The sequence below is a fragment of the Miscanthus floridulus genome, chromosome 5 (assembly GCF_019320115.1).
Source record: "Miscanthus floridulus cultivar M001 chromosome 5, ASM1932011v1, whole genome shotgun sequence".
Lineage (NCBI taxonomy): Eukaryota > Viridiplantae > Streptophyta > Magnoliopsida > Poales > Poaceae > Miscanthus > Miscanthus floridulus.
This window is the reverse complement of record NC_089584.1, coordinates 85,083,803-85,103,152: the sequence shown is the minus strand read 5'-3', so window position 1 is coordinate 85,103,152 and position 19,350 is coordinate 85,083,803. Positions and strand designations below refer to the sequence as shown.

Genomic DNA, 19,350 nt, shown 5'->3' with positions numbered 1-19,350 from the left:
GTTTCTTCAACTGACCGGCAATCAAACTAGTTACCTTGTCAGAACAACGTGTGCTAGTCATTGCTGATTTAAACTAATGTGGAAGCTTTGGAGAGCTGTCGGATGGTCTTGCTCACTTTGAGTGGTAAATCAGCCCAAAAATGAGGAGCAACATCCATGGAGTCGACGATTGGCTCTGAGATGGTGGATGGTCAGACGCAGTCTTTGTATAAGGCAGAGGCAGATGGGTTGTAAAAAAGGAAAAGAGAAGCAAAGAGGGGAAATAAGAAGAAGAAGAAGAGAAACATCTTAAATGAAGCATTTTGCTTGTTCGATCACATACTCTTAGTTTTGTAAATTGAACTCCTAATGCTGCAAGGTTACCAAATTTGAGACCTTTATTTTGAAATTGCACGGATAGAAGAGGGATCAAGGTATGAGCGAGCATGCAAGGATATATAGTCTGCTATGGGTCTGGTGAGCATATACGTGGAACAACAAACATAGTATTATTCATCTGAGGTTTTCTTTGAAACGTAGAACTTTTATAGGATTATGGATTTCACAAGAAATAGTTTATTTTTATAGGAAAAATATAGAAAACATAAAAAAAACCATAACCCAAGGAAGCTAAAGGAATCCAAGTATTGAATGTGAGGGAGCACTATTTATCAGCATGTATACAAGTCTATGCACTAGATTCATGAGGACTAAAGGTCTATCTAAATAGGGTCATAACTGTTACAAGTATTGTCACTTAATAAATAAAACTCTAAAGTTCTATGTTACTAAGACGACTAAGAGAGGTATCTTAGAGTTTCGATCCCACTTATAGCCTAGTTTTTCATGTTAAGGATTATTTGTCTTATAAACCTCTTTTTCTTTTGAAACACAAGAAAAGCACAAATGCACACTTCTTCCTAGGATAGGGCAGCTCCAACGTTCACCTCTTCATATGACAACTTCAACGATCTATCTTGAAACAGACACATGAATTGTACCACATGCTAGTGAGTAGCGAAGAGATGAGTGATAGGTTAATTCACATGGCTTCCCATAACTTTTGTAGGATCAACACTCTGCACCCCTCCAAGCTCTAACCTTTTCATCTGCCCAAGGCTTTTGCATTTTCTTTTCTTTCTCCATATAATCTTTGTGGAACCTTTCATCTTCCGATGATATCTATGGAATCTAGGCTCTTAGTGTACATACGAAAAGCATCACACTAGCGATTTGTACTAGTTGCTGGAGACGCACTAAATGCAAACGAAAAAAGCTCCATCATGATGTTATCTATGTTTTATTCCTTCAAACTTTTGTTTTCTGGGCTACATCTTCTCTCTGGCTCTCCGTTGTCAATTCTATAGTTGGTGGAATATATGTCAAAATAATATCACTGCCGATTTTAGTTAACGCGGATATATGTTATCTTCGTAGCAATAGCCATCTATCCCATGATCTAACAATATGAGGTCTGACTGAAGTTTAAAAATTTTGCACGTGGTATGAAATACAAGGATAAGCGTAAAAACCCGTTGGATCTTTCATTATCTCCGCAGCAATAGCCATCTATCCAGTGCTCTAATAATATATGGGCTCTAACCGAAGTTTAAAAAGTTTGCACATGCATGCAAAGCGCAAAACACCGTTCTTTCTTGCAAAACGGAGGCAGACATAGATGACCCATGGTCCGTGGTGCATGGATCATTTGGCACGTGAAACCTACCCAAGTCCCAAGGATTCTCCCCCCAGTATATTCCATTCTTCCTGTCTACTTTCGCTCCGCGCATGTGTCTGAGAATCAGGTCCTTTGCTTGAGCAGGAGTGCCACTGCCAGTGAAACCTATCCAAGGACAGTGTACTCGCCATAGGTCTGTTTGTTTGGTCATAAATAATTATAAATTTTTGGTTAGTATTTTTCTCTCACAGGCTGTCGTCATCGCATTCGAGAGCCGTCCGTCCCCATCACCGCTCCCGCTACCAACGGTCTGAGTGAATCCTACCGATCGCGAGCGCCGCCGTGTCGTCGCCACCCCGTTGCCTCGCCTCGGTTTGCACCGTGCCGTGCGCGGCCGCGCTCGCGGAGTCGCGGTCTCGCTTCGCGATAAGGCTACTCCTCGTGTCCACTAAAACCAAGACCCACCTCCAGCGTAGAAAGGGGGGAAAAAGGCTGGAAGCCCCTCTCTCCAAGTCACGCGCCTCCCACCTCGCCGGCGCCGCCCGCCTCAGCCGCCATGAGCGCGCTCCAGGCCTCCCTCCTCCTCCGCCCGCTCCCCTCGCCACTGCCCCCGCGCCGCCGGCTTTCGCTTCCCTCCGCCTCCGCCTCTTTCCCCCGCGGTGCCCACACGCCCCGCCGTGCCCCGCTCCGCCTCCGCGCATTGGTCCCCGGCGCGCCGGAGCCCGACGCCTCCGAGCCGCCCGCGGCTGCGTCCTCGGCCGCGACGGCGGCGGCGGAGGCTGAGCCCGAGCCGGAGCCGGAGCCGGAGGCCACGACGGCGGCGCAGCCCGCCGCGATGAGCGGGAAGGAGGAGCTGGTGGAAAAGGTTAGGGCCTGGGCCATGGCGGTCGCGGCCGCGGTGGTGGCCGCGGTCAGGAGGTTCGTCGACTGGCTGGCGTCGAGGGACTGGATGAGCTGGTGGCCCTTCTGGAGGCCCGACCGCCGACTGCAGCAGCTGATCGACGAGGCGGACGCCAACCCCAACGACGCCGCCAAGCAGAGCGCGCTCCTCCACGAGCTCAACAAGTTCAGGTGCGTTGCTTTACTTTGACAATTGGGCGAATGTGGTTCCGGCTGAGTGGATTGCGTGGTGATTTATATGGTTTGGATGGTTTGACTTACCTAAGGATCAATTGTACCAAGGTTCATGAGAAATGAAATTTGAGGCTATGAATTCCCAACTTTTGCGATGTTGAGTGGATTCTGCACCCTAGATATAACCTCTATGCTGATTTGCCTCACAAAATTAAAAACAAGCAATATGTTGAGTGGTTGACGATTCATATACTGTTGGATCATTGGTAGGAGAAAGCACAAATACGAATGATCTGGATCTTGTATCGAAATAGTCCAGTTTCTCTTATAGTTGGAGTCCTAGTACCTGCACTATCATTAGTAGTGGTTGTATTGTTGACATAAGCATCGGAGTCCTTTTCTCTGCCATCTTTTGGTACAGTTTGAAAAACAATGACAATGAAGAAAGCTTTCTTCTTTTGTTGGTTTTGTTTGTGTTGACCATTGCATCAAATCTTCTTTGAATTAGAAACTAAAGAATGGTATGTTCACCTATTTGAATTTCCTGTTTTGATGTGCACTGAAAATATGGCAGCCCTGAAGATGTCATTAAAAGGTTTGAGCAGCGAAGCCATGCTGTGGATAGCAGGGGGGCCGCAGAGTACCTGCGGGCTCTTATTCTCACTAACAGTATAGCTGACTACCTTCCAGATGAACAATCTGGGAGGTCTGCAAGTCTGCCAGCCCTGGTAAGTTCATTTTGCAACTCTGTAATACATAGATGATGCAGTTTTATGCACTATCTTATTCTGTCAATGTAGCTTCAGGGAAAAAAAAGTATACCACGTTTGGTAACTTAACTGATATTCAATTTTCCAAATCCATCTATCATTCATGCCACACAATGACATAAGATTCATGCTCTAGTACTGTATTCTTCAATGTATATCCATGTTTTTAGGGATGCTCACGCAATTATGCCATTTGTTGAAGCACTTTTTTTCAAGTAAAGCCTGTTTGGCTCTTCATCATATAGATAAACACTGCTGTCATCCTGCAAAAGCTCAAAGCTTATAACTTCACACTCTATGCATTTCATTCCACTATGCTTTCTGCCATTTTGTGTTTACTTCTACTCTGTATTAGTCACCATGTTGGCAACTTGGCATGTTGTAACCACTTCACTCTCTGTTATATGCATATATGTCAGTAGTTGCAAGAGTTGAAGCAACGTGTATCTGGGAATGAGGACAAACCTTTCATGAACCCTGGGATATCAGAAAAGCAACCTTTACATGTTGTAATGGTAAGTCTACCAGATCTTGGAGGAATGCTACTGATTTATTATTCATGACCATTTCGATAGGCCAGGGGCCAAATTTTATCCTGTGATCTTAATTCTTAAATCATGTTTTGATAGATTTTGTTGCATCGTTAGGTTGACCCCAAATCTACAGGTAGATCAACACGTTTTGCTCAAGAAATCTTCTCAACGATCTTGTTTACAATTGCTGTCGGTGTGATGTGGTATGCTACACCTTCCATCAGTCTTATTAGTTGTGTGTGTTTTAATTCCTAGTTATCTTTTACACCATAGTGTTTGTACCAACCTTTTTTGTCCAGTGCCTACTTTGCTTAATGGTCAAGTAACTGAGACACATTTAGCTTGAACCAACCAGCATGATGATACTATTTTTTTTCAGTTTTATGATGTGATGCAAATTAAACAGAATTCCCATGTTCCTGCTATCTTATGCTTTAAAATAGGCACATAATTGTTTCTGTTGTACCCAGACTTCTAGTGTCCATAGGTGCTTCCTACAGAATGTGATGCATAAAGAAAAGAACTTTGTCCATTTGCTTTTGAGAATTGATAAACACTTTTTTATTGAAATGAATAATTCTGAATCTGTTAATTACTTGGGCCAAACTGCTTATATGTTTAACTTTGTTGATGCTCACTGCATAGTATTTTGTTCCAGGGTGATGGGTGCTGCTGCACTTCAAAAGTATATCGGGAGCTTAGGTGGAATTGGGGCATCTGGTGTTGGTTCTAGCTCATCATATTCTCCAAAAGAGATTAATAAGGATATCATGCCAGAGAAGGTATCTGATTACTCTTCATAAAATATTTTATACAAGAGTATCTTGGTCCACTTTGGGTTAATACATAAACTTTATTAGTGTTTTTCTTTCGCACCATACTGTCTTCATTGTGGTTGTTTGTTTGTAATGTGGTGTCTCAGTACAGAAAACAAATACATATTCAGATGATCCTTCTATGCTGTTACAGAATGTCAAGACATTTAAAGATGTCAAAGGTTGTGATGATGCAAAAAAGGAACTTGAGGAGGTAGTTGAGTATCTCAAAAACCCTTCAAAGTTCACTCGCCTTGGTGGAAAGCTACCTAAGGTAATCACTCTATGCCATCCTGCGAGTAACATTTTGTCGTCACCTTGCTCTGTGAGTTCTATATATCTGTCGTTTTTATTGGATGATTGAGCTGTTGTGAACCTTGCTGTTTTGCAGGGCATACTTTTGACTGGTGCTCCAGGAACTGGGAAGACTCTACTAGCAAAGGTGAACTTGTTTGGAGCTCTCACCACTTAGCTATTTTACTTCTTGCACATTGCATTAATCTTTTTTGTTTATACATATACCAATATGCGCTGTTGTGCCATCTCCAGCTGTTATCCTATAGTTTTCGTGCTACTGCTGTTGTCTTGAAAAAACATACCTTACATGAGTTGGCCTTTTGCTGCAGGCCATTGCTGGAGAAGCTGGCGTACCATTCTTTTACCGAGCAGGTTCTGAATTTGAGGAAATGTAAGATCTCTTGTAAGGTGCTATCTGGCATTATAATTTTCCTGTGTTGTTCTGTAACCTTAATCTACCAAATTGCAATTGTCTTTACTGGTTCAGAAAATAATCCATGGTAGATGTATTCAATTTGAATTTATATCGCTTATAAAGCTAATCCCCACTACAAGTTCTATCTCAACATGCAAACCATCCACATCATCTCCCACTAACTATCCACATCATCTCCCACTAATAGCCATGTCATCCCCCTAACTTCCAACCTTTTAATGCAAGCTATATCCACGTCATCTAATATACAAGAAATATAGAAGGCATCCATATATTGCTATTTGTTTTGCCATTCCATCATCTTATAATTTGATCTAATTTTGTTAGTTTTTTTTTTTTTTTGATTCTTCATTGCCTTGCTCAATTTTAATAGATGTAAAAATATGTAGATATAACTAATACATGCAACATGTTTATTTCTAAGAAAGTCACGCAGCAATGTGCGGGATATTCTTCTAGTTTATTATATTCTTTGACACAATTGAAAAGTTACTAGAATGGTAATGTCTTAGCGTTCATGACAAACTTAAGTCTGTAACATCTGGAATTTAATATCCCCGCTATTAATATTTATTCTACCCTGCTATCAAAGTTTTTCTTATTTAACTATGACTTCATCTCTTCTCAGGTTTGTTGGTGTTGGTGCTCGGAGAGTGAGGTCATTATTTCAAGCTGCAAAGAAGAAGGTATTTACCCTTGTGCTCTCAACTTGTATTTTTCTGATCTTAGCTCCTTCAACATTTTCTGTGTGTCTATGGTTTATGGATCGGTCAGTTACTTTCTTTGACTACTCTATATTATTTGAGTATGCAGTAGAGGATATGCTGGGGGCTCATGTTGGGTTTCAACTCTAGCCTACCCCAACTTGCTTGGGACTAAAAGGCTTTGTTGTTGTTGTTGTTGTATGCAGTAGAGGATATGCTATTACCGCATTGTTTTAGATTAAGTTGATGAGTCAATTGATTTCTTTCCATATAAGGGTAAATATTGATTCTTCTTTTGCTGCCATTGCAAAAGTAGTAGTTCCATCCAGAAATATATCTTATTTAGGATCTTACTGGTCATGCTTTCTTTACTTTGACCATGAATATATACAAAAACTGCTAAACTTTTTTTTTTACAAGGAAACAGAAATAGTTGATTTAGTAACATGAATAATCTTATCATTATGTATGTTATGAGAAGTTATTCTGAAATGCAATATTTTTATGTGTTTTACTGACAAAATACCATGAAAACTAAAGGGAGACTGATCTCATCAAAGAGCCCAATATACTTGAAGAGAGAGAGGAGAATGCCTCTTTAGCCAGCTTTAACAATCTTTCTCTTTACAGGCGCCATGCATTGTCTTCATTGATGAAATAGATGCTGTGGGTTCAACTAGAAAACAGTGGGAAGGGCACACAAAGAAGACATTGCATCAACTTCTTGTTGAGATGGATGGGTTTGAACAAAATGAGGTATTGCTAGAGATCACGTGATTGAATAGAGCATTGTTACTCAGAACTTTATTTGACTCTTGCTTCCAATTGATCTTTTATCTTACAGGGAATAATTGTGATGGCTGCAACAAACTTGCCAGATATTCTTGATCCTGCACTCACAAGACCTGGTAGATTTGATAGGCATGTAAGTCACCTGAGCATATATTTTCCTGATCTTGATGAAGTGTATCACCTAAAAGTTCTATCCAGTGCAGTGAAAAAAAAGTTTGATTAATTCTGTCGCTTTTTTCACTAGATTGTTGTCCCAAGTCCAGATGTGCGGGGTCGCCAAGAGATTCTGGAGCTCTATTTGCAAGATAAGCCAGTGGCAAATGATGTAGATATCAATGCAATTGCCCGTAGTACACCTGGCTTTAATGGGGCCGGTATGCACATTTTCCTTTGTTCCATTACTGAGGAAGTAGCATGTCACATTTCATTTATAAGTGCCATGAGGGATTTGAAAGGATTGTTTTATTCTTTTCATTAGCAGCAGCATCTTCCTGTTTTCCCTTTGTCATTTACGAGTTCACTTTGAATATGAATACAATATTACACATTTTTCATTTTAAGAAAAAGATGTTAAGCATGCCTTGAGTATAATGTTTTAGATTTTAAGCTGATGTTCATATTCTGACATCTCTTTGTTTCTTTCTGTTAGACCTAGCCAACCTTGTAAACATTGCAGCGATAAAGGCTGCAGTCGAAGGTGCTGACAAGTTGACTGCTACTCAGTTAGAGTTTGCCAAAGATCGTATTATCATGGGAACTGAGAGGAAATCAATGTTCATATCTGATGAATCAAGAAAGGCATGTTCTTGTTAACTTTTCTTTTTAGCAACTAAAAAGGAACTAGTAGCCCTAACATAAGGTTTCCAAAAAGTATTGAATGGAGAAACAGTGAATTCCAATATGTAACTAATTTCTTTTCTTTGTGTTCATTAGCTTACTGCGTACCATGAAAGTGGACATGCTATTGTTGCACTCAACACCCAGGGTGCTCACCCCATACACAAGGCAACTATCCTTCCTCGTGGGTCTGCCCTCGGAATGGTCACACAACTCCCCTCACAGGACGAGACTTCTATTAGCAAGAAACAACTCCTTGCACGTCTTGATGTTTGCATGGGTGGGAGGGTTGCTGAAGAGCTGATCTTTGGGGAAGACAATGTTACAACTGGGGCGAGAAATGACCTTCACACTGCAACAGAGCTTGCCCAGTACATGGTGATTACCTCGTCTGTTGGGAAATATTTTTGTATTAGATGTGTTATAAATGGCTTATCTAACTATGACTCTACAGGTATCAAACTGTGGGATGAGTGAAGCTATCGGTCCTGTGCATGTGAAAGAGCGACCAAGTGTAGAGATGCAATCAAGGATAGATGCCGAGGTACTTTTTCATAGGCCGCTTAAATATTCTGATAACATTTCGGCTTTACTATTTCATTTTGCTAAACATTTAGCGAGCTTACCTATATTTTTGGGCAAATGCTAGCTTGTCAAGGGCCTCAAACCCTCGGGTAGCTGGACCTCGACTACGTAGCTCTTAGTCGCGACCCGTCTTCTCCGGCGAGGTTTTGCCCCTCTACCGTAGGCTTAGGTTTTGGAGAGAAAGAGATTAGGGAATAATTCTTTCTTTATTTCCTCAATGTCTCGGTTACAATATATGGCCTAAGGCCTCCAACTGACGTGAGCCATTATTCCTAGAATTAGGGAATAAAAATAGCAACTAATCCAAAATAGCAACTAATCCTGTTTTCGTCCTAGCCACTGGTGGGTTGCCCGACCTGGCCGTCCCGCGCGCGATCAGTGCGTGCCGCGGCGCGTCGCACATCTCTGGCGCGTCGGCGCCTGGTGTAGGTCCGGCCCCACATGACATCTCTCCCCCCCTCGAGAGCCAGCTCGTCCTCGAGCTGGAACGCCGGATAGCGCTCCTGGAAGGTGTCAAGGTCCTCCCATGTCGCTGAAGCTGCAGTCTCGCCCTTCCAGTGGACTAGCACTTGCTGGACGCCGCGTGCAAGACGCGAGCGCACGACGTGCTCGGGCTCGGGCTCGATAGCGCCGTGGTGAATGGCCGGCAGGGCAGGTGGAGCAGCCTGGTACGGGCCCAATGAACTTCTTGAGAAGCCCCACGTGAAACACATCATGCAGTTTGGCGCGTGGAGGAAGCTCGAGGCGGACGGCGACGGGGTTGATAAGCTCGACGACGCAGGTACGGCCCGAAGAACCGGGGCTTCAGTTTGCCCTTGGTGACTTGGGGCAAGGAAGCCGGGGCACGATGACGAAGACGAAGGAGCACCATGTCGCCCACTGCATAAGAAACCGGGCGGTGGACCTTGTCGTAGTACTTCTTCTGGATGGCCTGCGCTTGCTCCAGGCGGTAGCGAACATCCGCCAGGAACTCCTCTCGGTCCGCCATGTGCCGAGCGACGGCGGCCACACGCGTCTCACCTCGGTTCGTAAGACCGAATGGTGGGGGGGTCGCGGCCGTAGACCACCCTGAAGGGCGTGTCCCGCAACGACGTCTGGTAGGCCGTGTTGTAGACGTACTCGGCCCACGAAAGCCAGCGGACCCATTGCCGAGGCCGGTCACCGGTAAAACAACGGAGGTACATGACGATGACGCAGGTTGGCCGCCTCGGTCTGGCCATCGGCCTGGGGTTGGAAGGCGGTAGTCATGTGCAACTTGGTGCCCATGAGCCGCAGGAGTTCCCTCCAGAACGTGGAGGTGAACACGGGGTCCCGGTCCGACACCATGGACTGGGGAACACCGTGGAGCCGAACAATGTCCGCGAAGAACGCATGCGCCACGGACTCTGCAGTATAGGGGTGAGCCAACGGGATGAAGTGACAATTACTTGCTGAAGCGGTCCACCACCGTGAGGATCACCGACTTCCCACCCACGCGAGGGAGGGCCTCCACGAAGTCAAGGCCGATGTCCGCCCAGACTGTCGTCGGTACCGGCAGTGGCAGGAGTAGACCGGCGGGGTGGAGGTGCTCGGACTTGTACCGCTGGCACGTGTCACACGCGCGGACGAAGTCCTGGACCACACGGCGCATGTCGGGGAAGTGGAAATCGCGGCGTAGTCGATGTAGAGTGCGCTGCACCCCCTCGTGGCCGTCCTCGTGTATGGCAGCCAACACCTCCTGGAGCAGCGGGGACGATGGCGGAATGTAGAGCCTGGAGTCGAACGTGACCATGCCGTCGCATAGGCCCCAAGGCGCTCCCCGGGAACCAGCCATAAGTGCGTCACGGGTGGCGACGAGGGCGGGATCCGTGGCCTAGGCTTGACGAAGGCGCTCGATGTAGTCGAAGCGGGGCGTCGAGACGGCCAGCACCGCCCCCTCCTCCGTGTCGCGGCGTGACAGGGCGTCAGCCACCGTGTTGGAGGCGCCCGGCTTGTATTCCACCTTGAAGTCGAAGCCGAGGAGCTTGCCCACCCAGTGGTGCTGCGGGATGGTCGCCAGGCGCTGGTCGAGGAGGTACTTGAGGCTGTAGTGGTCGGTGCGCACCACGAACCTGCGTCCCCAGAGGTATGGCCGCCAATGGCGAATGGCGAGGACGAGGCCGATCAGCTCCTGTTCGTAAGCGGCGAGAGCTCGATGACGAGGTGCCACAGGCCGGCTAAAGAAGGCCTAGCGGATGCTTGTCCTGTAAGAGCACTGCACCGAACCCGTGCGTGGAAGCGTCGCACTCAACGACGAACAACCTGTCGAAGGCCGGCAGAGCGAGGACCGGTGTGGAGGTGACGGCGTGCTTCAGCGCCTGGAACGCTGCAGCGGCCTCTTCAGTCCAGCGGAAGCCATCCTTCTTGGTGAGGGACGTGAGGGGTGCGGCGATGGTGCCGTAGTCGTGGACGAACTTGCGGTAGTAGCCCGCCAAGCCAAGGAAGCCACGGACCGCGCGCGCCGAGCGTGGCTGGGGCCAGTCCAAGACTGCCTGTACCTTGGCGGGGTCCATGGCGACGCCTGCCGCGCTGATGACGTGGCCGAGGTAGGAGATGGAGTCGACGCCGAAGGCGCACTTTGAGCGCTTGACGAAGAGGCGGTGCTGTCGGAGCACGAGGAGCACGGCACGGAGGTGGCGCAGGTGATCCGCCCAAGTGGAGCTGTAGATGAGTATGTCATCGAAAAACACAAGGACAAACCGGCGGAGGAAGATGCGCAGGATGTCGTTCATCAGGGCCTGGAACGTGGCGGGAGCGTTGCACAGCCCGAAAGGCATCACCAGGAACTCGTAGAGGCCGTCATGCGTGCGGAACGCCGTCTTGGCGATGTCGGCGGGGCGCATGCGGACCTGGTGGTAGCCCGAGCGGAGGTCCAGCTTGGTGAAGAATTTGGCGCCGTGTAGCTCGTCCAGCAGCTCATCAACCACCGGGATCGGGTAGGCGTCCTTGACGGTGATGGCGTTGAGGGCTCTGTAGTCGACGCAAAAACGCCATGACCCGTCGGCCTTCTTGACGAGGAGGACCGGGGATGAGAATGCCGAAGTGCTGCGGTGGATGAGCCCTTGGTCCATCATGGCGGTGCATTGCCGCTCCAACTTGTCCTTGTGCGCGACCGGGTACCGGTAAGGGCGAACTGCCACCGGTGGGGCGCCCGGCAGAAGATTGATGGCGTGGTCGCGGCCACGCTGGGGCGGCAGGCCGCGGGGCTCTGCGAACACGTCGGCGAAGGAGGCCAGGACGGCGTCGAGCAGCGGGTGGCCCTCGGCTGGTGCACTGGAGGCCGGCGCACCCGAGCTGGTCGCGGCGAGGGCAGGCCTGTCTGGCCCCGCGACGCCCTTCCAGCAGGTCGCCATGCCGTGCCGTGTGAAGGAGAGAGTACCGGCGGCAAAGTCCCAGGTGAGGGGGCCCAGGCCAGTCATCCAGTGGGTCCCCAGCACCAAGTCGTAGCCCACCAGCGGCATGACGAAGAGGTCCGCGGCGAACTGGTCACCCTCGATGGTGATCGCGGCGCGACGAAGGACGCCGGTGCAGAAGACGCGCTCGCCGTTGGCCACCGTCGCTGTGAGGCGTGGGTGGCTCTGAAGGGGCAGCCCGGTCTGCTGCGCGGCACCCTCCGATATGAAGTTGTGCGTCGAGCCGGTGTCGAAGAGGGCGATCAGGGGCACGCCCGCCACCACCACGCGGAACTAGAGAGTGTCGTGTGCGTGGACACCCGCCACGGCGTGAAGGGAGTAGGCCGGTGACTCCACCGTCTGGTCGTCCTCCGCTGTATCGCCGTCCTCGGCGTCATTGTCCTCCAATGCGCTCTCCAGGAGGAAGAGGCGCTTGCACACCTTGTTGTGTCCGCGGGTGTACCTGTCGTCGCAGTTGTAGCAGAGGCCCAGGCGGCGGCGCTCCTCCTGCTCCGTGGCCGAGAGGCGCTTGATCTGACGCCCCTCGACGTTGACCGTGGCCGGTGCGGCCGGCTTGGCTGCCGGGCCTACCGTGACGGCCAAACGCTGTGCCTGGGCAGGGAGGGGCGCCCTGGGAGCGTGCCTGGCCTTGTGGAGCCGCGGCGGCGGTGTACTGTTCGTGCAACTCCATCTGCCGCGCCAAGCTCATGGCGGCCGCGAGGGACTGCGGGTTCTGGACTTGCACGTCCAGGCTGAGCGGCGGCAGGAGCCCTCCCGTGAAGAGCTGGACGCGCTGCGCCTCCCCGAGCGGCCCGGCGCGCGGCAGGAGGGCCTGGAAGCGGTCCTGATATTCTGCCACGGTGCCCGTGCGCCGGCAATCCGCCAACTCGAACAGCGGGGCGGAGCGTAGCGGCGGGCCGTATCGCAGATTCAACAACTCGGTGAAACGCCGCTAGGAAGGCGTGCCCTCATCTTGCTGGACCTGCATATACCACAGTTGGGCGCCCTCCTCAAGATTATACGACGCCATCCATACCTTCTCCTCCATTATGTGCTGCTGGTGGAAGTAGGATTCGCAGCGGTTGATGAAGATCAGCGGATCGGACTTGCCGTCGTACCGCGGAAAGTCCATCTTTTGGAACTTCGGAGGTCGATCTTGATGGTGTTCGCCGGAGTGCTTGCTGCCCGATGGGCCGGTGGAGAGGGCGGCGATCGCCTTGGTGTTGGCCTCCGCGGTGGCCTGGAGGGTCTTGACGGCGGCGGCTAGGGCTTCGATGGACGCCCGGAGGTTGGCGTCGATGTCCCCCATGGTGGCTGCACCCGGAACGGCTGAGGATGACGCAGTGGGGGCTGGTGCGGTGGCTGGAGATGGTGAAGGCGCGGCAGGTGCTGGTGGTGATGAGGAGGATGCGGCGGCGGTGGGAGAGGCGGGACGGAACGACGAGGATCGCCGGGATCGTGATACCAGGTTGTCAAGGGCCTTAAACCCTCGGGTAGCTGGACCTCGACTACGTAGCTCGTAGTCGCGACCCGTCTTCTCCGGCGAGGTTTTGCCCCTCTGCCGTAGGCTTAGGTTTTGGAGAGAAAGAGATTAGGGAATAATTCTTTCTTTATTTCCTCAATGTCTCGGTTACAATATATGGCCTAAGGCCTCCAACTGACGTGAGCCATTATTCCTAGAATTAGGGAATAAAAATAGCAACTAATCCAAAATAGCAACTAATCCTATTTTCGTCCTAGCCACTGGTGGGTTGCCCGATCTGAGGCGTCGGCGCCTGGTGTAGGTCCGGCCCCACATGACATAGCTCATGTTGTGTGTTCCTTCCATTCTCAAGTATATCACTGGTGCAAACTAGTGATCCGTGACTAATTTGCTTATGCATAGTCTGCATTAACTAGCCTCTTGATCAATGCCAAGAGGTTGTCTGCATTAATGACCTTAATGAAGTTCAGATTTCCTGTTGCATTTCCTGATTAGATGGTCTTGCAGGTGGTGAAGCTCCTAAGAGAAGCTTATGGGCGGGTCAAGCGATTGCTTAAGAAGGTTTGTCTCACAACCGTGATGGGTTCTGCCCTTGAATGATCACTTTCACAAAACACCAGATTCTTTTAGTGCACTTAATGCTGATACATTTTGCAAACTTTGTTTTCAGCATGAGAAGCAATTACATGCTTTGGCAAATGCGCTGCTGGAGCATGAAACACTTACTGCAGATGAGATCAACAAAGTAGTAAACCCCTACCAAGAAGAACCCCAGTTTTCCTTCCAAGACGAGGAGTTTGCCCTCACTTAAAAGATTCTTTTGTTGCATCAAGATGGCATTCATCAACTGTGAATTGTAAATCCATGTACAGTAAGTGGCATCTAGATGAGCCATGGAAGTTCCTTCAGATGCCCCCTTCTGTAAAATAGGGTGCAACACCTATGGTGCTTTTTTCATCTTGGCACCATTCCCATTTGACAAGCAGCCAATGCATCAGAAAATGAGAAGATTGGTGTTGCAAAAGATGATGCTTGCTCATTGATAATTCTAAGGATGGAAGACTGCCATGGTGCCCGCTGGCAAGGCTCTGGGTTGCAAAACCCTCATACTTTGGTGTAGTTAGGATAGATATAGGTGTAGCATTGCATATTCTGAATGCTAGGCTTCTGGCTAGGGTAACATGGTTACCATGTTCTTTTCACTTTTTTATTGACATTTGTTGCAAGGAAATCGTTCAATGGATTCGTATTGCTAACATCTACTTGATGGTCCTGTCTGTGTTATGTTTGAGCCTTGTTTCTCAGAACTGATGTAAAACTGGAGCGTAGCGGAAAAGCTGAGAGGGGACACCGCCAATGATGGTTTGGAGGTCAGGTGCTTGCGGAGGAGCGCGGTGGTGCATGCTCTGGTTGATTCGAAAGGAATATTTGTTGCTCACTTGCTCAAAGTTCTTAGAATTCTAAGGCTTCATTGAAACAAGTTTACATGTTGAACTCATGCGCTCCTTCGCATGAACCCAAGACAAAACCCATTGGCCATTGTCATTGTCTTATTGAGCAGCCGCGGGGATCTTTGCTGGCCACCAGGACACCAAACCAGACACGATCCTATGCTACGCATGGTTACAATTTTGACACGAACCTAAACGCCAAAAGAAGCTGTGCATTCCTATGTACCTCGTGCGCAACCAACCAAAGAAGAAAGAACCAAAGAATGTACACTGCTCAACAGGGCGAGCGAACCAAAGGAACGCAGCGCAAAGTTCTATGCCTCGGACACCAGCTCCTTGTTGCTGACGGCCACTGGTGCGGGAATGACGGTGCCGGCGATCCCCGGCCACCAATACTGCTGCAGCCGCTCGACGCCAGGCAGCTGCCACACGATCTCCGGCTGCTTCCGGCGCCGCGGTGGCGCCCTGGCCAGCGCGCTGAGCGCCCTGAAGTAGTTGCTGGACTCGTGGTCCCGGAGTATGGCGCCCTCCGCGCCGTAGGCCGACAGGTCGCTCAGCGTCTCGAGCGGGTGCGGCGAGTTGAGGAACGCGCGCAGCGCGCTGGCCACCAGGGCCCTCGGCGCGTCGTCCGTGTCCAGCCGGAACAGCGCCGCGCCCTCGGGGAGGAACGGGTGCCGCGGCGACACGCCGCTGTCGGGCTGCAGGATGTACGTGGCGCCCATGGGCGTGTACAGCGCCTTGTGCGTGTTGAGGCATGGGTGGGTGCGGAGCACGCCGTTGAGGCGCTTGAGCAGCGCGATGGCGTGGCCCGGGTAGCGGCACGAGAAGGCCCTGGGCACGATGTCGCGGTGCATGGCCACGGACCGGACGTGAGCCTCGCCGACGCCCAGGGCCTCCAGGACTTGGTTCCCGCCGCAGAACACGGAGGGCGCCCCGAACGTGACCACCGGGCGCAGCGCATCGGGCGTCACCACGCCGCGCGCCAGCAGCATGAGGCTGACCAGCACCGCGAGGCTGCCGCCGAGCGAGTGGCCCGTGAGCCGCAGCCGCGCCCCCGCGTGCGCCCGCAGGTGCGCCTTGATTTCCGGCATCACCTGCTCGTAGATGCCCTTAGCCGCCTCGTAGATGCCCCGGTGCACCAGCACGCCCGTGCCCTCGAACTCGGTGGGCTCGAACAGGAGGTTGGCCTGCCACGACGCCACCGAGTCGGAGCCCTGGATGACGAGGCACCGCGTCCGCGCGTCCGTCTCGTCGCACACGAACCACTCGCACGGCGACGACAGCGGCGACCGCAGGTCACGGGCCGCCTCCTGCCGCGCCTCGTCCTCGGCGGCCACCACCGCCGTCACCGTCGACGCGGCCATGTACGCGGCCACGCCCGAGTTGTACAGCCTGCCCTGCTGCTGCGGCGGCGGCGTCGCGCCGAACGAGAGCAGGCCCAGCGCGCGCGCGTGGACGTAGGACGCGGCCGACGCCGCCACCTCGTAGGCCAGGTGCGACGACCGGATGGGCCGGCGCGGCTGCGGGCCGGAGGCCACCTCGTACGCCGGCGCGGTGCGCGGCCGCGTGGTGTCCGCGTCCAGCTTGGCGTTTATGATGCCGGCCTCCGCCTTCTTCTCCAGAGACGACGTCACGAACCGCAGTCCGTAGTGCTTCTTCAGCTCCTCCACCTGAAACCAAACCAATCGGCACTCTTCAGATACTTCGCATTTCATATCTGTCACTTATTAGTTACTGTATTACTGATCGGCTTCATTCACGATCTACTAAAACTAACAGGTTCTCCATCCATAAAATTTCACTCAGAATAATAAGTATCGATCGAGTGTACGACTACAAGAATGTCGAAATATCAAGAAGAGTCAACAACACCAAATAGCATGGTACCATCACATCACGGCATTGGTTTTTCCATAATGAACATAATTTCGCCGCGATTTGCCGGTATATGGATCTTTCCAGCCAACTACCTGGAGGAAACAGCAGAAAACTACGTGCAGACAGATTTCCTCCTCCATGACAATTCTAGAAAACTACACATCGACTGCTCCTAGTCTCCAAGGGCACAAACCCAGCAGCTAACGGCAAAAACAGCCACGCAATTATTGAATAATGATCACAAACTCACGAGGACTAATAGTAGTAGGTAACAATAGGCGCGAGAGTTGTTCTTGGTGGGGCACCTAACCCAAATGTGTGTGCGCCAGGACAGATCGTTTCGAGCTAGCAAATAGCAATGGGCTGCTAGGCGAATTAAAGCCAAGGTCCTACCAAAATCTGTGGACCATTAGCCCATATTTAGTTGTAGAAATTTGGATTTTGGGGCTACTGTAGCACGTTCGTTTTTATTTGGTAAATAGTGTTCAAACATGGGCTAATTAGGCTCAAAACGTTCGTCTCGCAATTTCCCACCAAACTGTGCAATTAGTTTTTCTTTTCGTCTACATTTAATGCTCCATGCACAGGCCGCAAACATTCGATGTGACAGGTACTATAGCAACTTTTTGGAATTTGGGTTCCAACTAAACAAGGGCTTAATGGCGATTCCTTCATACCGCGAAATTCTTTATTCGAGTGATGAACTCAGCCAGCCTCACAAAATTTTCTTCCAAAAAAATCAAAAAGAAAATTAAGCAACAAGTGGCAGTGGGCCCGCATGCGCCTTCATGCCAGGCCCAGCCTGTAGGCGCGAGGATCCCCTCCCTGGGCACTGGGCGGCAGGACGTCGAGCGGCCAGATCTGACGATCTCGGCCGTCGGGGCTCGAACGGACGGCCCAGGGTTTATCATTTTGATGCTATGCTGTAGCTGTGTGTGCTCGTGCGATCGCTCACCTTGATCTCGGGGATGACGTAAGCCATGTTGCAGAGGAAGGCCAGCTGCGCGAACAGCCGCGCCTCTCCGAGCGGGGCCCGCGCCAGCAGCTTGGCAAAGGAGTCTTGATCCCACCTGGCATCCTCCGCCGCCTCCTCCTCGCCGGCGTCGTCCTCATAGCTGACGCCGCACCCGCCGTCGTGGTGGTCAGCGCCGTTGAGGCGGTAGAGGTCCTCGTCGTCGTCGTCGTCTTCGCCGTCGAGGACGTCGCGCTTGGTCGGGTCGTGGAAGCGGGACCGGAGCTCCAGGAGGCGGTCGAGCCAGTGCGCCTGCTCGGGCCTCCGGGCGGCCGGCATTTCCGGCGGCTCGGGCTCCGGCGGGCTGTCGTCGGCGTCGGCGACGGTGAGGAGCCGGGAGCCGTCGCCGCCGCCGTCGGGCAGCGGCGGCGGGCGCAGCGGCGCGGCGCCGAACTGGAACGGGAAGACGCCGATGGAGCGGCTGGTGGTGAGCGCGGCGCCCGCCGCGCCCCCGCGGCGCGGGCAGCGGAGGTGCGGGTCGGAGCGCGACCGCCGGATGCCGGCGTGCATGGTCGCCGGCTCCCTCCTGCTGCCCCCGCGGTGGCGCGGCCCCGCCGCCGCCGCCGCCGCCGCTGCCGCGGCGCCGCCCGCGGCAGCGACGCTCGCCACCATGTCAGCGTCGCGCCTTCACTTCGCGATCTTGGAGGCGGAGAGAAGAGAAGCGAGAGGGAGGTTAATTCGGGCCGGCAGCTGCCCCTGCCCTCTGCGCCGCGCGGTGGAGGTGTTGGGCGTTGGTGGTTAGCTTCTTGGTGGTGACCAGCTACAGCCTACAAAGCCGGGTTTGGTTGGTCAGTCCGTGCGGTGTTGCCGGGGGCAGCGGTGCAGAGCACCGGGCAATTCTGCAAATGGCGATGCGGCCTTCAAAGCGCACAGTTCGGGAAGGGCAGGTCGGCCGCGGCGCGCGCGGGGGACGCCCTCCCTTATAAGTATTTTCAGTCGTGGTTTAGCGAACGGGGCATGGAAGTGGAAACCCAGCCACACACCAGGGGGTGCCGGGGCAACTACTGACCGTGCTGACCTCGCGGAGATATAGCAGCAGCAAGCTCTTCGGAAATACTGGGGGCGCCGCGGGCGGGCGCCCGAAACGGGAGAAAAAGAAAAATCACAGCAGGTCGTCCGGCATCGGTGTCTCCGCCACCGGCAGGAGACGAAAAGAAAGCGAGGCGAAGCAGCGTTGGCGCATTTCCTGTTCGCTCGCTCGTTGGTCTCGCTCATAATAAATTAGCACTCGCCAGAGTTATCGGTCCATAAAACCGCCCAACGGGCCGGAAAACTCCGACCAGAATATGCTCGGCGCGGCTCGGTTTAGGCGCCCGCGGACATGCGGCCTGTTCCTTTAGCTGTGGCTCATCGTAAACGATCGTAAATTTCTAGATAGAACAGTATTTTTCTCTCACACAAATCAGCCAGCAGTACTTCTTCACGAACCAGCAACGATACGAACCAGCCAACCGAACAGGCTGATGGTACGTGCCAAACGCCCGGTGTTGCTTTCCGAGCGTGGCCGGAAGAACTCACTCCTAGTCCTATTTAGTCCTATTGAGTACTACCTCCACTGCTAAAAGAATACAACTATGAATCAGTGTCACAAAAAGATATTCATACTGATCAAATTT

The 19,350-nt window shown here is 51.7% G+C and overlaps 2 protein-coding genes across 3 annotated transcripts; one reads left to right on the top strand and one right to left on the bottom strand.

Moving 5' to 3' along the window:
• The first annotated feature begins 2,081 nt into the window (after nt 1–2,081).
• Nucleotides 2,082–14,651, top strand: LOC136450149 (ATP-dependent zinc metalloprotease FTSH 9, chloroplastic/mitochondrial-like). 2 transcript variants are annotated; one of them, XM_066450488.1, is made up of 17 exons: nt 2,082–2,728; nt 3,306–3,459; nt 3,924–4,016; nt 4,149–4,237; nt 4,693–4,816; nt 5,004–5,123; nt 5,241–5,291; nt 5,476–5,537; nt 6,211–6,268; nt 6,917–7,042; nt 7,131–7,211; nt 7,323–7,452; nt 7,728–7,876; nt 8,012–8,293; nt 8,370–8,459; nt 13,889–13,954; nt 14,064–14,651. In XM_066450488.1, exons 1-17 carry the CDS (start codon nt 2,214–2,216, stop codon nt 14,202–14,204), a joined length of 2,331 nt encoding a protein of 776 aa, XP_066306585.1. In that variant the 5' UTR covers nt 2,082–2,213; the 3' UTR covers nt 14,205–14,651. The 2 variants fall into 2 exon arrangements, with proteins under 2 accessions (XP_066306585.1, XP_066306586.1); XM_066450489.1 differs by having other exon boundaries at nt 2,089–2,728; nt 13,901–13,954.
• Nucleotides 14,652–14,796: 145 nt separating this feature from the next.
• On the bottom strand, nt 14,797–18,831 carry LOC136450151 (phospholipase A1 PLIP1, chloroplastic-like). The gene is made up of 2 exons (XM_066450492.1): nt 17,678–18,831; nt 14,797–16,514 (listed from the first exon to the last, which is right to left on the bottom strand). Exons 1-2 carry the CDS (start codon nt 18,344–18,346, stop codon nt 15,159–15,161), a joined length of 2,025 nt encoding a protein of 674 aa, XP_066306589.1. The 5' UTR covers nt 18,347–18,831; the 3' UTR covers nt 14,797–15,158.
• Between the last annotated feature and the right edge of the window lie 519 nt (nt 18,832–19,350).